This window comes from Acinonyx jubatus, chromosome A2 (assembly GCF_027475565.1).
Source record: "Acinonyx jubatus isolate Ajub_Pintada_27869175 chromosome A2, VMU_Ajub_asm_v1.0, whole genome shotgun sequence".
NCBI lineage: Eukaryota > Metazoa > Chordata > Mammalia > Carnivora > Felidae > Acinonyx > Acinonyx jubatus.
The window spans coordinates 66,316,919-66,329,363 of NC_069383.1; the positions used below are offsets into that span (position 1 = coordinate 66,316,919).

General features: G+C 38.0%; 1 protein-coding gene across 17 annotated transcripts in view; it reads left to right on the top strand.

The window, feature by feature from the left end:
* ICA1 (islet cell autoantigen 1) overlaps positions 1–12,445 on the top strand; it is a 148,699-nt gene that overhangs the window by 10,360 nt on the left and 125,894 nt on the right. For 8 of the 17 annotated variants that reach the window (XM_053220325.1, XM_053220324.1, XM_053220318.1 and 5 more), the window contains one exon: positions 10,807–10,844. In XM_053220325.1, coding sequence (XP_053076300.1) covers positions 10,828–10,844 — 17 coding nt within the window. In that variant the 5' untranslated portion in view covers positions 10,807–10,827. Of the gene's footprint in view, positions 1–10,741; positions 10,845–12,445 lie in introns of those variants that run through there. The other 9 variants (XM_027071956.2, XM_053220323.1, XM_027071958.2 and 6 more) reach the window with 2 other exon arrangements.

Here is a 12,445-nt window from a genome sequence, read left to right on the forward strand (position 1 = left end):
TTCAAAATCCAGTGTAGACTAAAAGCATACCTATATTCAGACTAGCCATCTTTCAAGTGTCAATATCCATATGTGGCTAGCAGTTACTGTATTTGGACAACACAATGTTAAAAGATACACTTATTTCAGATAATTCTTCTATAAATTTTTTTTAAATTGTTAAGAGTTTTCCAATTATAAAATGCAGTTTTAAACTATAATTTAAGGAAAACATGTATTACTATCATTTAATAATATTCTGTGCTGGCAGTTGAAGAGTATACAGTATTTCTTTGTAGGAGGTGATTGCGAACTTTATCTGACTCTGGTGTTCCTTCCTATTTCACCTTTTGAAGTTGAGGTTTTAGAGAAAAAACTACCATAAGTGCTAGAGATTAAAATCTGTATGCTAAATTTGAATTGACCTTTGAAAGTTATGTAAACCAACCTAAATAAAATCAAAGGTGAGTACAGTTTATAAGCAAGGGTTTTCAAAAATCTTTTCTTTAGCAAAGACAACCTAGTTTTTCTTTTCCTGTCTCTAGTCTTTTAATCCATTTTATATTATTTGTTCTTGTGGATTTCTTTAAGGTTTGTTGTTTTCAAATGCCAGCTTCTTTGTTATTTCTGCCATGTTTTTTTTTTGTTGTAGCAGAAAATTCACCATTGATTGTCCTTTGCAAGCTGTTCTTTAAATAAGAGATGAGCAAAATCTAACTCATGCCCCTTCTGAGCTGTTTGAGGTTTTTTTTCTTCTTTTTTTTTAATGTTTATTATTTTTGAGAGAGACAGAGACAGAGAGCAGGGAAGGGTCAGAGAGAGACACACAGAATCCGAAGCAGGCTCCAGGCTCTAAGCTGTCAGTGCAGAGCCTGACATAGGGCTTGAACCCACAAACCTTGAGATCATGACCTGAGCTTAAGTTAGATGCTTAACTGACTGAAATCACCCAGTCACCCCAATGAGCTATTTGAGTTTTGCGGTTTGTTTGTTTTGTGGGAACATAACATTTTAAACTAACATTAATGGTGAGGATGATGGTCTTTTAGAGAATATCTTGACTTGCTCTTTTTTTAGTTTCTTAGAATATGAAATGCCGTGTTGGATATTTTCCTTTGAGAAATATCTCTTGGGAAAGAGGGAGAAGCTGAGGAGAGCATCAGGTTGCTAATAAGAGATTAGTGTTTCAGTTCCAGCTTTCCTTCTTGAGAACTTCCCCATTTTTAGAACCTCAATTAGCTCATTTTTAAAAAGGAAGATGTGTTCATTATCTTGAAGCTTTCTCTTAGATATAAATGTCTTTAAACTTAATTAAAGTCAGCTTTATAGTTTTTGTGACTGAGGACATCCGACATGTCAGCTAGCCTGGTCTACTGTTCCACAGACAAGCAAAGTGAGGTAAGATAGGTGAAGTGACTTGAAGAAGGCACAAATGTGCAGCATGATCATGGGTTTAGTGGCTTTTATTTTGTATTGGGAGACAAATATTTTGACATTAAAAAATTTACTTTAGGAATGTGGTTTTAATAGGTTTAGGGAAGCATTAAGCTTAACTAATGCCTGTATGTAGTATCTGAGCTGTATCAATGTGAATTAAATGATCATTTAAAAACATCCTAAGACTCCAGTTCACTAACAGAAAATGCAGATTTTAACAATGATTTGCAGGTGTAGGGCTTAAATAAAAACTCACTCATCTTTTAGCTGCCTTAAATAAGGTTAAGAAATCTATTTTCCTCTCATAAGGTTTGCTGACTCACAAAATTGAAGCATGATTGTGTTTTACTTTTACTTGCAAATTTGTGAAGTGTCAGAAATCACTTGCAGGAGACACAAAACTCAACTAAAAACAGAATCCCATTTAAAGTTACATAGAATGCTCAAGTAATCATAACTTTATCAAAATATGCACAGAAAAGCTATGTGATATCTGAGAGATAGGAAAAACACCTGTAAATGCTACTCAAAATCACATCACTTTATTAATATATATTTTTTATTAAGTAAACTTTGCACCCAGTATGGGGCTCGAAATCATAACCCTCAGATCAAGAGTCACATGCTCTACCAACTGAGCCATCCAGGCCCCAAAATGATGTTACTTTAATTAATATTTAGCTTTTGAAAGCATGGAAGGCTACTTCAACTTCCCACCCTCTGTAGGAATCTTTCAACTATGTGTGAGTGTGATTGAATCAGTATGTGTTTTAAAAATAATATAGTTAATTACGTCTGGAGGAATCATTTTTCTGTTTTTACTGAAACTGTTTTAGCATTTATACTTAAAACATACACTTCCTTCTCTTTGTAGAAAATTATAAAAATCATTGACATAAAAAAAAGTGACCAGAGATAATCCTCCGGGGAAAAAAAGGTGAAAAATGACTTGGAGCAACAGAAATGTACAAACATTAAGTTATTTTTTAACTCAGTCCCTAGAACCTCTGACAGATTTATATTGTTTTCATTAGGCAAGCCATCAGGAGCCCTCATTGAAGCCTTGGCTCTGAAGCTCCTTGGCTTTGTTTTCTCAGACCCATTAGTCACCTCCCTGGATCATAGGTCCCCATGTTATTTCATTTAGTTTTTAATTCTTTGATTTTCCATTTGTTTTAATTTTTATTATTGAAGTGTAATTGATATATAGTGTTACTATTTTCAGGTGTGTAACATAGTGATTCGACAATTCTATATGGTATGCAAGAAAGGGGCTTCATTTGATTGTTTCTCAACTCCCTCTAGGCTCTAAATTATATGACGTGCATTAATTCTGAGACTGCACCAGAGAAATAAACCAAAGACAAAGCAAGATATTGAAAACTGGTAATATTTCTAGATGAAAATAATCTCTGAAATAATGGGAAGATGGAATTGGCAGAAAATTACAGATTGTGTAGTTGGAGGCTAAATTCAAGAGGCATTCCACAGGCTTCCAGCATTTGTTATGGATAGTAAGGATGACCTCTCAAGTGAAGACAGGACATAGAAGGTGCTCACTCGATGTGAAGTAAACCACAGTGAGTGTCTACCCTCCAGTGGCTATAGAATATATCTAGATGCTGAAAGGGACAGAAGGTGGCCTCAGAGATTGGTCCCTATGTCTCCTCAGCCATGTCTCATCTTTAAGTTTTAGGAATGCACAACTACTTATGGTTGCATGCACACACCACGCAGTTCTGCTGTGTAGGAGTTTGGTCATTGTTTTCCCTCTGTCTGGAATTATTACCACCACCTACCCACCACCCACTCCTGCTGCCCCCACTCTTACCCTTCATCTGGCCAGCCTCTACTGATTGTTAGAAACTCAGCCCAGAGGCCACCTTAGAAGCCAGGTCTGGTTCCTCTTCCCTTTTTTTCACCTAACCCTGGACACTTCCTCTGTCATGACACGCATTCTACATCACAGTAACACCTGGCGTTCCCTGACTTCAGGTTCTCCTTTTTGGTTATACACAAATAGCCCCTAAAGTCTGTAGCATGTAGTGATGTGTTTTTACTGAGGTTTAATTTTAATGTTTATTTACTTTTGAGAGAGAGACAGACAGAGCATAAGCGGGGAGAGGGACAGAAAGAGAGGGAGGCACAGAATCCGAAACAGGCTCCAGGCTCCCAGCACAGAGCCTGACATGGGGCTCAGACTCACAAACTGCGAGATCATGACCTGGGCCGAAGTCAGACACTTACCGACTGAGCCACTCAGGTACCCCGAACTGAAGATTTATTTTAAATAATTATTCTTTATTTCATCAAATATAAGAAACCATTGCTCATGATACCTTTTACCATTTTATGTTCTGTGAAGAAAAAAAAAAGTGACTGGCAGACCGTTGACAAGGTATCAATTGTAGGACATATCCTAGCTTCAGGAATGTTGGGATGTGAACAGATTTGCACTTGTTCAGTGATGTGTGGTGCCATGAAGCTGGTGTTTGGGAATGCGTGATTTTACTCTAGGATGCAAATGTACCACTTTGCACCCACATCACTTGAAAAGTGTGTTTCTTATGGGGGAAAAATGGCCCACTTCCCAAAGAAAGCTAAATGCTGGTGTGCACAGCAGTACTGAGGAGCTCTCAGTGATGATTTTTAGTTGGAAAATAGGAATTTTGAATAAGTTGGGAAAAGACAAATTTGGCAGTGACTCAGATCTACAATTCAAGAGAATCCACCATATGCTCAGTACAGATACAGGGAAAAGGGATTCTGGACTCAGTTTCAACTAGTGCTCCATCTAAAAGAAAAACTACTCACTGATGGAAGAGAAAAATCTGCTAAAGTTGGAAAGGTAATTTGAGACTTAAAACTGCACAAGATACACAACACACTTAGAAAATGTGATTCAAGAGAAAGCTTATTGTAATATTTTTCCAGATTCAAAGTACTGATACAGTGAAGTATAACTACTGTCTTACCTTTACTCTGTTAAGTGTTGGCTGAAGAGTTTTAAATTCTTTGCATAACTCAAATGTAATTGGAGGTGCCATCAGCTAACTCCATAAGCTCATAGAAAAGGATTCTGGGCCAGAACAAATGTTCACTGTGGCTGAAGCCAGCCTATGTGGAATGAAAATACTTCCCCATGTTAGATTTCCAAGGAGGAGACTCTAGTAGAAGGGTTTAAGGCATCTGAGGACAAACCAACTCCTCTTCTTTGCAACAATGCATCAAACTTTGTTTAACAAAGGCTTGCTTTAGGATTCGGAGAACCATGGAGTATTTGGAAAAAAACTTTGTCTTAGGTATTGGCCATCTATTGTGTTCCAAATGGCTTTTCAATGGCTGTAGGAAATAAAACGCAAGTTGTAGCCTGTATGCATGGGTGACTAAAACTGAAGACACCACAGCAAGCATGTAAGAAAAGCATAGAGGAAAAATAAGCAGAATCATTGCCTGGAGCTCCGGTACAAACACTGAATGAAGTATCCGTCATCCCCGTTCCCCCAATTCTCCCCACAAGGCAGAATGGCCTCTCAGCCACATGGGTGTGGCTGAGAACAGCTGTGGTCTTACTGCCTGGCATGAGGTAAACTACTTCAAGGTGCAGCCTGGTTAAGTCTAGGAGGGTTAGGTTGGTAGGCTTTGTGTCACCTGAGAAGGTGCTGACCTCAGCAGCACTTCCGCCTTTGAACAGACATCTTTCCCCTTTAGTACAAAGAGGCCACTCCTCACTAACCCATCCCCATACCATCTGGGTTGTTACATCAAAATTAGGAACTTACTGTCTTTTTAAGTAAGCTCAACGGCCAATGGGGGGCTTGAACCCATGACCCCTAGATCAAGAATCACATGCTCTACCCACTTAGCCAGCCAGGAACCCCAGGAATTTGCTTTTTATTGATCTGTTAACTCTTGGGTCCTTACTTCTTTGAGAAAGTCTTAATTCTTATTGACTCATCTGCTTTGTCCTTCCTTGGGGATAGAGTTTAGTGAAACAAACATTCATATGGTCATATCCTGTGAATTTAACAGTGTCTGTGCTTTTCTTTTTCTTTTCATGGCACTCATGTCATGGAAAGTCCATAAGCAGCTCGATGCTTCCTTTTCTTTGCTTATCTCCCAAAGCAGTATGGCCACAAGCAGAACTTTGGGAAATCTTCTCTGTGCCATTCATTTAAAAAAACATTTTTAAAAAATGTTTATTTATTTTTTAGAGACAGAGCACGAGCAGGGGAGGGACAGAGAGAGAGGGAGACACAGAATCCAGAACAGGCTCCAGGCTCTGAGTACAGAGCCCAATGTGCGGCTCAAACTCATAAACTGAACTATGAGATCATGACCTGAGCTGAAGTCAGACACTCAACTGACTGAGCCACCCAGGTGCCCTATTCTCTCTGCCATTCAAATGCTTGAGACATGATACCATTCATTATGGACTTCTTTCATAAGTGTCTCATGGCAGAAGTGGAGATACAGCCTCCTTTGCAGAATCATGAATTGTAGTATTAGCTAATTTTAGACTTTATAGTGTTTAATAGGGAAAATGATTTTTTAACAGCAGATTTTACAAATTTGGGGGTTCACAAAGATCTTTTTATATGTCCCTTGCAAATTTCAAGAGTCTCCTGGATCTGGACATTATGTTTATAAGTCTATCTTAATGGCTCAACCTACATTGTCCAGTACTGTACTAATAACCACATGTGGCCATTGAGCACTTAATGTGGCAAGTCTCAATTGAGATGTACTGTAAGTATAAAATACACACCAGATTTCAGATGGTACAAAAACACGGATGCAAAATATATCAGTAAATTACTTATTGATTATATGTTGAAATAATATTTTAGATATATTGAGTTGAATAAAATATATTATTTAAAACTTTTTTACTGTTTCTTTTTACTTTTTTTTATTTTTAATGTTTATTTATATTTGAGAGACAGAATATGAGCAGGGGAGGGGCAGAGAGAGAGACACAGAATCCGAAGCAGGCTCCAAGCTCTGAGCTGTCAGCACAGAGCCCAACGTGGGGCTTGAACTCACAAACTGCAAGATCGTGACCTGAGCCGAAGTCAGATGCTTAACCCACTGAGCCATCCAGGCACCCCTGTTTCTTTTTACTTTTTAACATGGCTATTCAATCATTTAAAATTACATATGTAGCTTATAGTGTATTTCTACTGGACAGAGCTGATCTAGACTGTAGGTTCCTTGAGGCTAGGACAGTGCCTGGTGCATATAATTAGATGTGTGGTGCATGTTAGATAAACCAAACTGTTGAACTGAAATGAAGGAATGGATGAGAATTATAATGATTTTTTAAAGTAGTGATTTTGACGCTGTGAATTTAGAAAGTGGTAGGGCAAGATGAGGTGAATTTTGTGCGGAAATCTTAAAATGTGTGTTAATTGTCCCTGGTGTATGGGGCTGGAGATGGGAGTCCTGACTACAGCTGCCTTCTCATGAGACATTTAGATATGCCCTGTAGAGTTGATCTGATTTTCCCACCCATGATTTCTTTGCTGTAGTACTATATTATAATTCAGCAGGTTAAGATCCATTTCCAGAAAGGGTTTTTCCTGTATGCCATTTAGCTGTGGTATTCAGACTTAATGTGCTTCATAATCACTTGCAAAGCCTGTTACAAATGCAGATTCCCAGACTGCCCAGAGATTTTGGATCATTAGGTAAAGGAATGAGGCCTAGGAATCTGCCTGTTAACACCCCAGAAGATTCCAGTGTACGTGGCCTATAAACAGTACCTTGAGGAACACTGGCATCATAATCCAGAAATAGCTTAAAAGTCCAAGTAGAAGGGGCAGTGTGCTCAGTGATTTTTTTTAAAGTTTTTATTTTTAAGTAATCTCCACACCCAACATGGAGTTCAAAGTTACAACCGGAGATCAAAAGTTGCATGCTCCAGCAACTGAGCCAGCCAGGCATCCCTTTTGCTCAGTGATTTTTATTATCTATTTTTACATGACAAAGAAATTAAATTGTTAAATACTTTAATAATCGAAAATGAAAACGTTTTAGCAAAGGAAACAATCAACAGTGAAAAGGCAACCTACCGAAAAGGAGAAAGTATTTGCAAACTGTAAAGGGTTAATATTAAGAATATATAAAGGATTCCTACAATGCAATAACATAATTGTCCAATTGAAAAACTGGCAAAGGACTTGAATAGACATTTGTCTAAAGAAGATATGCAAATGGATAGTAAGCATTGAAAAGAGGCTCAACATCACTAGTGATCAGGGAAATGTAAATCAAAATCACAGTGAGATACCACCCCACATCCATTAGGGTGACTCCTACCACAAGAAAGAAAGGAAGAAAGAAAGAAAGAGAAAGAAAGAAAGAAGAAAGAGGAAGAAAGAAAGAAAGAAAAAGAAGAAAGAAAGGAAGGAAGAAAAAGAAAGAAAAGGTAAACAACAGGTGTTGGGGAGGATATGGAGAAACTGAAAACCTTGGAGTACTGTTGGTAGGATTTTACAATGGTGCAGTCACTGTGGAAAAAAGTATGGAGTTTACTCAAAAATCAAAAACAGAACTACAATATGAGGGGTGCCTGGGTGGCTCAGTCCGTTAAGTGTCTGACTTCGCCTCAGGTCATGATCACGCGGTTTGTGAGTTGGAGCCCCACATCAGGCTCTCGGCTCTCAGCACAGAGCCCTGCATCAGGCTGTCTACTGTTGGCACAGAGCCTGCTCAGATCCTCTGTCCCCCTGTCTCTCTGCCCCTCCCCCTCTCCTGTGCATGTGTGCAAAACTTTCTGTCAAAAATAAAACATTAAAAAAAAAAAGAACTACCATACAATCTATCAGTCCCATTTCTGGATATGTATATATAAAAAACCTGGATATTTGGACACCCTTGTTCATTGCAGTATTATTCATAGCCAAAGTCTGGAAGCAACCTAAATGTCCATCAGTGGATGGATGGGTAAAGAAATAAGCTTTGTACATACAATGGAATATTATTCCACCTTTAAAAAGAAGGAAAACCTGTCATAGGTTACAACATGGATGAACCTTGACACCCTTATGCTAAGTAAAATAAACCAGTCACAAAAATGACATACTGCATGATTTCATTTATATGATGTGTCTAAGATAGTGAAACTCATAGAAACAGGAAGAATGGTGGTTGCCAGTGTTGGGGGGGCAGTGGAGGAAATGAGGAATGGTTCAATGGGTATAGAGTTTCAGTCATGCAAGATGAAAAAGTTCTGGAGATCTGTTATATTACAATATACATATAGTTAACAATACTGTAATGCACATTAAAAAATTGTTAAGAGGATAAATTTTGTTTTTTTACCACAATTAAAAATAATTAAGTGTTAATTAAAAATGAAAAAGTATCAACTGACCTAATAGTTCATGGTGAAATTGGACTCAAGGAAAGACTAGAATTTTGTTTCCTTGAACAGTACCTTTTCATGAGAAATTTTGTTGGAAGCTTAAAGCTAAATAAAGTAAATGCATACTTGCAGGGAAGCTGTGTGGGTGTTAAGACTAGAAGTGAGTGGCCTTTCCATGATTTACTGAGTAGAGGGCAAAGCTTACTCATCATGAATGTCATTCCCAAAGCATCTTGTCCAAAAACTTGGATGCCCTCCAGGAGGAAAAGACATGCTGATTATTGGATGCTGTCATTTCAGAGACATCCAGACACTCCAGCAAAATGTCTTCCTTCCTCTCTCCTGTCCCTACACCTGAAGCCTGGAATTTTAACACTTTCATTTTAGTTTCCTTAAAACATTAAAAAAAAATTAATCATTGAGGGGCATTGATTGCCAGGACCCTTTCTGATGCAGAGGGAGAACAGGTGGGTTGATTTTGTGGAGTAGCCAGAAGCACTCCTGTGCTGAGCATTCACTCTGGCAGCCAGCATTCTGTGTCTGGACAGAGGCCATTCCTTTAGGTAACAATCTCTCCAGTCTTTCCAGAAACTGGTAGGCAAATGTGGTTGGGTTGGGTTGGTTTGCTCTGCCCCTGAGGATGGCCATTTTCCTGAGTAGGGCAAAGAAAGTAGGGGACAAAAACTAGAGTTACTTCCATATTTACTAATGAGATGAAAATACAATGTTAGGACAGTAAGAACTAAAATAGTCACATTTTCCTCCTTTCTACCCTTTCTTGGTATCTAATGTTAGCCTTTTGTGGGTTTGTGTGTGTGTGTGTGTGTGTGTGTGTGTGTGTGTGTTGTTGTTGTTGTTGTTTTGTTTTCAATGTGTTGGCTCATTTTTTGGAAACATTGATTATGAAATATTTTGTTTTCTTTCCTGGCTACCTAAGGACTCTATTTCAAATGAAAATTAAAAATAAAAAATTGAGAGCTATTTCCCAGGGCATGGGAGAGAGATTAGGCAAAGAATTACCTGTGGCTAGGCCAATACCCTCATACACTGATGGGGTTGTGATTAATTCCCCAATTTCCTTCATCTTCCCTGTAATGGGGAACCCTGGCAAGTTCAGGACCCTATGCCAGAGCCCACATTCCAAGGGCTACTTAGGCTAAGGGTCAGTCCCTGGGAGGGGACAGAGTCAGGCAGCAGCATAGCCAAAGGCCAACCACAAGATCAAGTCTTAAGCACCAAGGACCTACTTTTCTTCTTTCCTGTGACCCAGAACAGATTAAGAAGCACCAGGGAGTCTGGACCCTCACAACTCTCCCCATCAAACTCCACAGTTAACACATGATCCTTTGTATTTTCTGCCTTCCAATTCTCTTGGGTAGATGGGTGGGTGGGTGGGGTTTCCTGGTTTGGGGTTTCTCGTGCTAATCTTCTCTTTATTGTCCCAATTTTGGTGTATATGCTGCCAAAGTGAGCACATTTATGAAATATTTCTAATCTATAAAGAGACACATAGAAGCAATCTATTCACCATCAGTCTTAACAAAGACCACTATGAGTACAGTTGAAGCTCCTATGTACCCCTCTTGAATAATATCCCCCACCCACTTCTGCAGTACTAAATGCCATCTGGAATTTAGTGTTTATCATTAGCCATTTTTTGTACCTTTACTATATAATATTTGTATACTTCAGTTATTTTGTATTTTGTGGTCTCATATTTTATATAGTCGTTTGCAACCTACTTTTCTCATGCAATCTGCCTTTTTGCTGCTTATACTTCATCTGGGATATTTCTTCCAGCGTTAAACTATTCTCAACACCAGTGTACAGTGTTACTGAGTAATAGTGTTTGGCCCCTAAAATACAATTATAAATGGTTTAGGATTAGAAAATTTTATGTGTGTCAGATTAACATATAATTATAGTGTTAACTGTTAAACATTTGTTTTATTTCAGGTTATAATATAACTTATCCTCTCATGCTTTTTCCCTGCCCCTTCTCCCCAAATCATCAACAGTAGAAAAAAGAAGAAGAAGAAAACATGTCAGGACACAAATGGTAAGTAATTTTGTTGTCTTTTCTGAATTGGGAGAGACTAATGAAAGAAGAAAGCACATTGTATATGCTCAGTAAATCTGTGTTGCATAGAAAAATCATGATTTAGGGGCGTCTGGGTGGCTCAGTTGGTTGAGTATCTGACTCTTGATTTTGGCTCAGGTCAGGATTCCACGGTTGTGGGATCAAGCCCTAAATCAGGCTCCACGCTGAGCATGGAGCCTACTTAAGATTCTCTCTCTCTCCCTCTGCCCTTCTCCCCTGCTCACTCTCTCTCAAAGAACAAAAACTAAAAAAATATAAGTAAATAGGTAGATAGAAAGGAATCTGTATAAAAAGAAAAAGAAAAAGAAAAATCAAGAGTCACATTAGCAGTAAATAATGTTAGCCGTTATCCAATATGGAGTTTAGTTAAGTTTAAATATCTTTTCTAAATAAATATGGAAACCAAATAACTAAAAATATTATAAGTTCTTATGTAATGTATATTCTCTTGAGAAATTAATTTACATATAACTTTTCTTTTGAGAACCTAATGGCTTTTCTTACTACCAGTTTTTCAAATGTAATAAGTTGATACTTTTTTTAGCACTATTTTATTTATAGGTTATTAGTGTTATCAGGAAACTTGATATAGGGCAGCTATAAAATAATGAGTGAACACAAACCCAGACTCATTAATTTATAGTCATGACTTCAACCTTCATGAACACTTAGGAGGTAAATATTGTTAGAAGATGATGATGCTGAGTCAAATGTGGTAATCATGGCAATGTTAGCACTGTCATTTACATGCCTATAACACATCTTAGCAGCATATTAAACGTCTTAGAAATTCCAGATCTGCTACAAGCAGTGTTTCTGAACCATTCTGAACTCATGGCCGACCAGGCAGATCTTTGTCATGTTTTATCTCTTGAACTTGTAGCATGAAAAATTGTGATGTGTATTTTCATGTTTCAAATGTACAATTAATTATAAATATACTTTTAATTTTTTAATTTTATTATTATTTTTTAGGAATATACTTTTTAATCCTTCCTGTCTCAGTAAAGAAGTAATCAGGCCCAAGGCCTCTGTAGTATCAAATGTCAAACCTTAAAAGAATTTTTGCATGTCTTAAAATGTAACAAGTTTTAAAGGATAATTAATAAATGGCTAAGGGATTTAGTTTCCCTGAGTATCACCATTTGCCAGCTTTGTAACCAAGAGTTGTCAGACTGTTTTCTTAATTGTTCCATCTTGCTTCGTTAAGACAAAGGGGTGGCTCCATCCTGTGACCCTCATACTGGCTGTCATACCCTGGCAGCAGACTAGGGAAGTAGGTAGTCATGCACCTAAGAGAGACAGGAGAGCCCTAAGAAGTGGGCACTTCCCCAAAGTCTTTTTCCCTCTAACTCTGCCACCGCATTGCTTGCTGCTGAAATGCAGTGGCTCCAGAAAACATTGAAATGAGCCCTGGCCTGGATTTTAATCCTGTGTGACTTTGGGCAGAATTCGTAAGCTTTTGAAACCTAAGATACCTCATTTGTTAAATGACAGAGGTGAGGGGTGTTCATTAGATCTCTGAAGTCCCTTTGTCTTTGTCTTTTTTTCAAAATGGA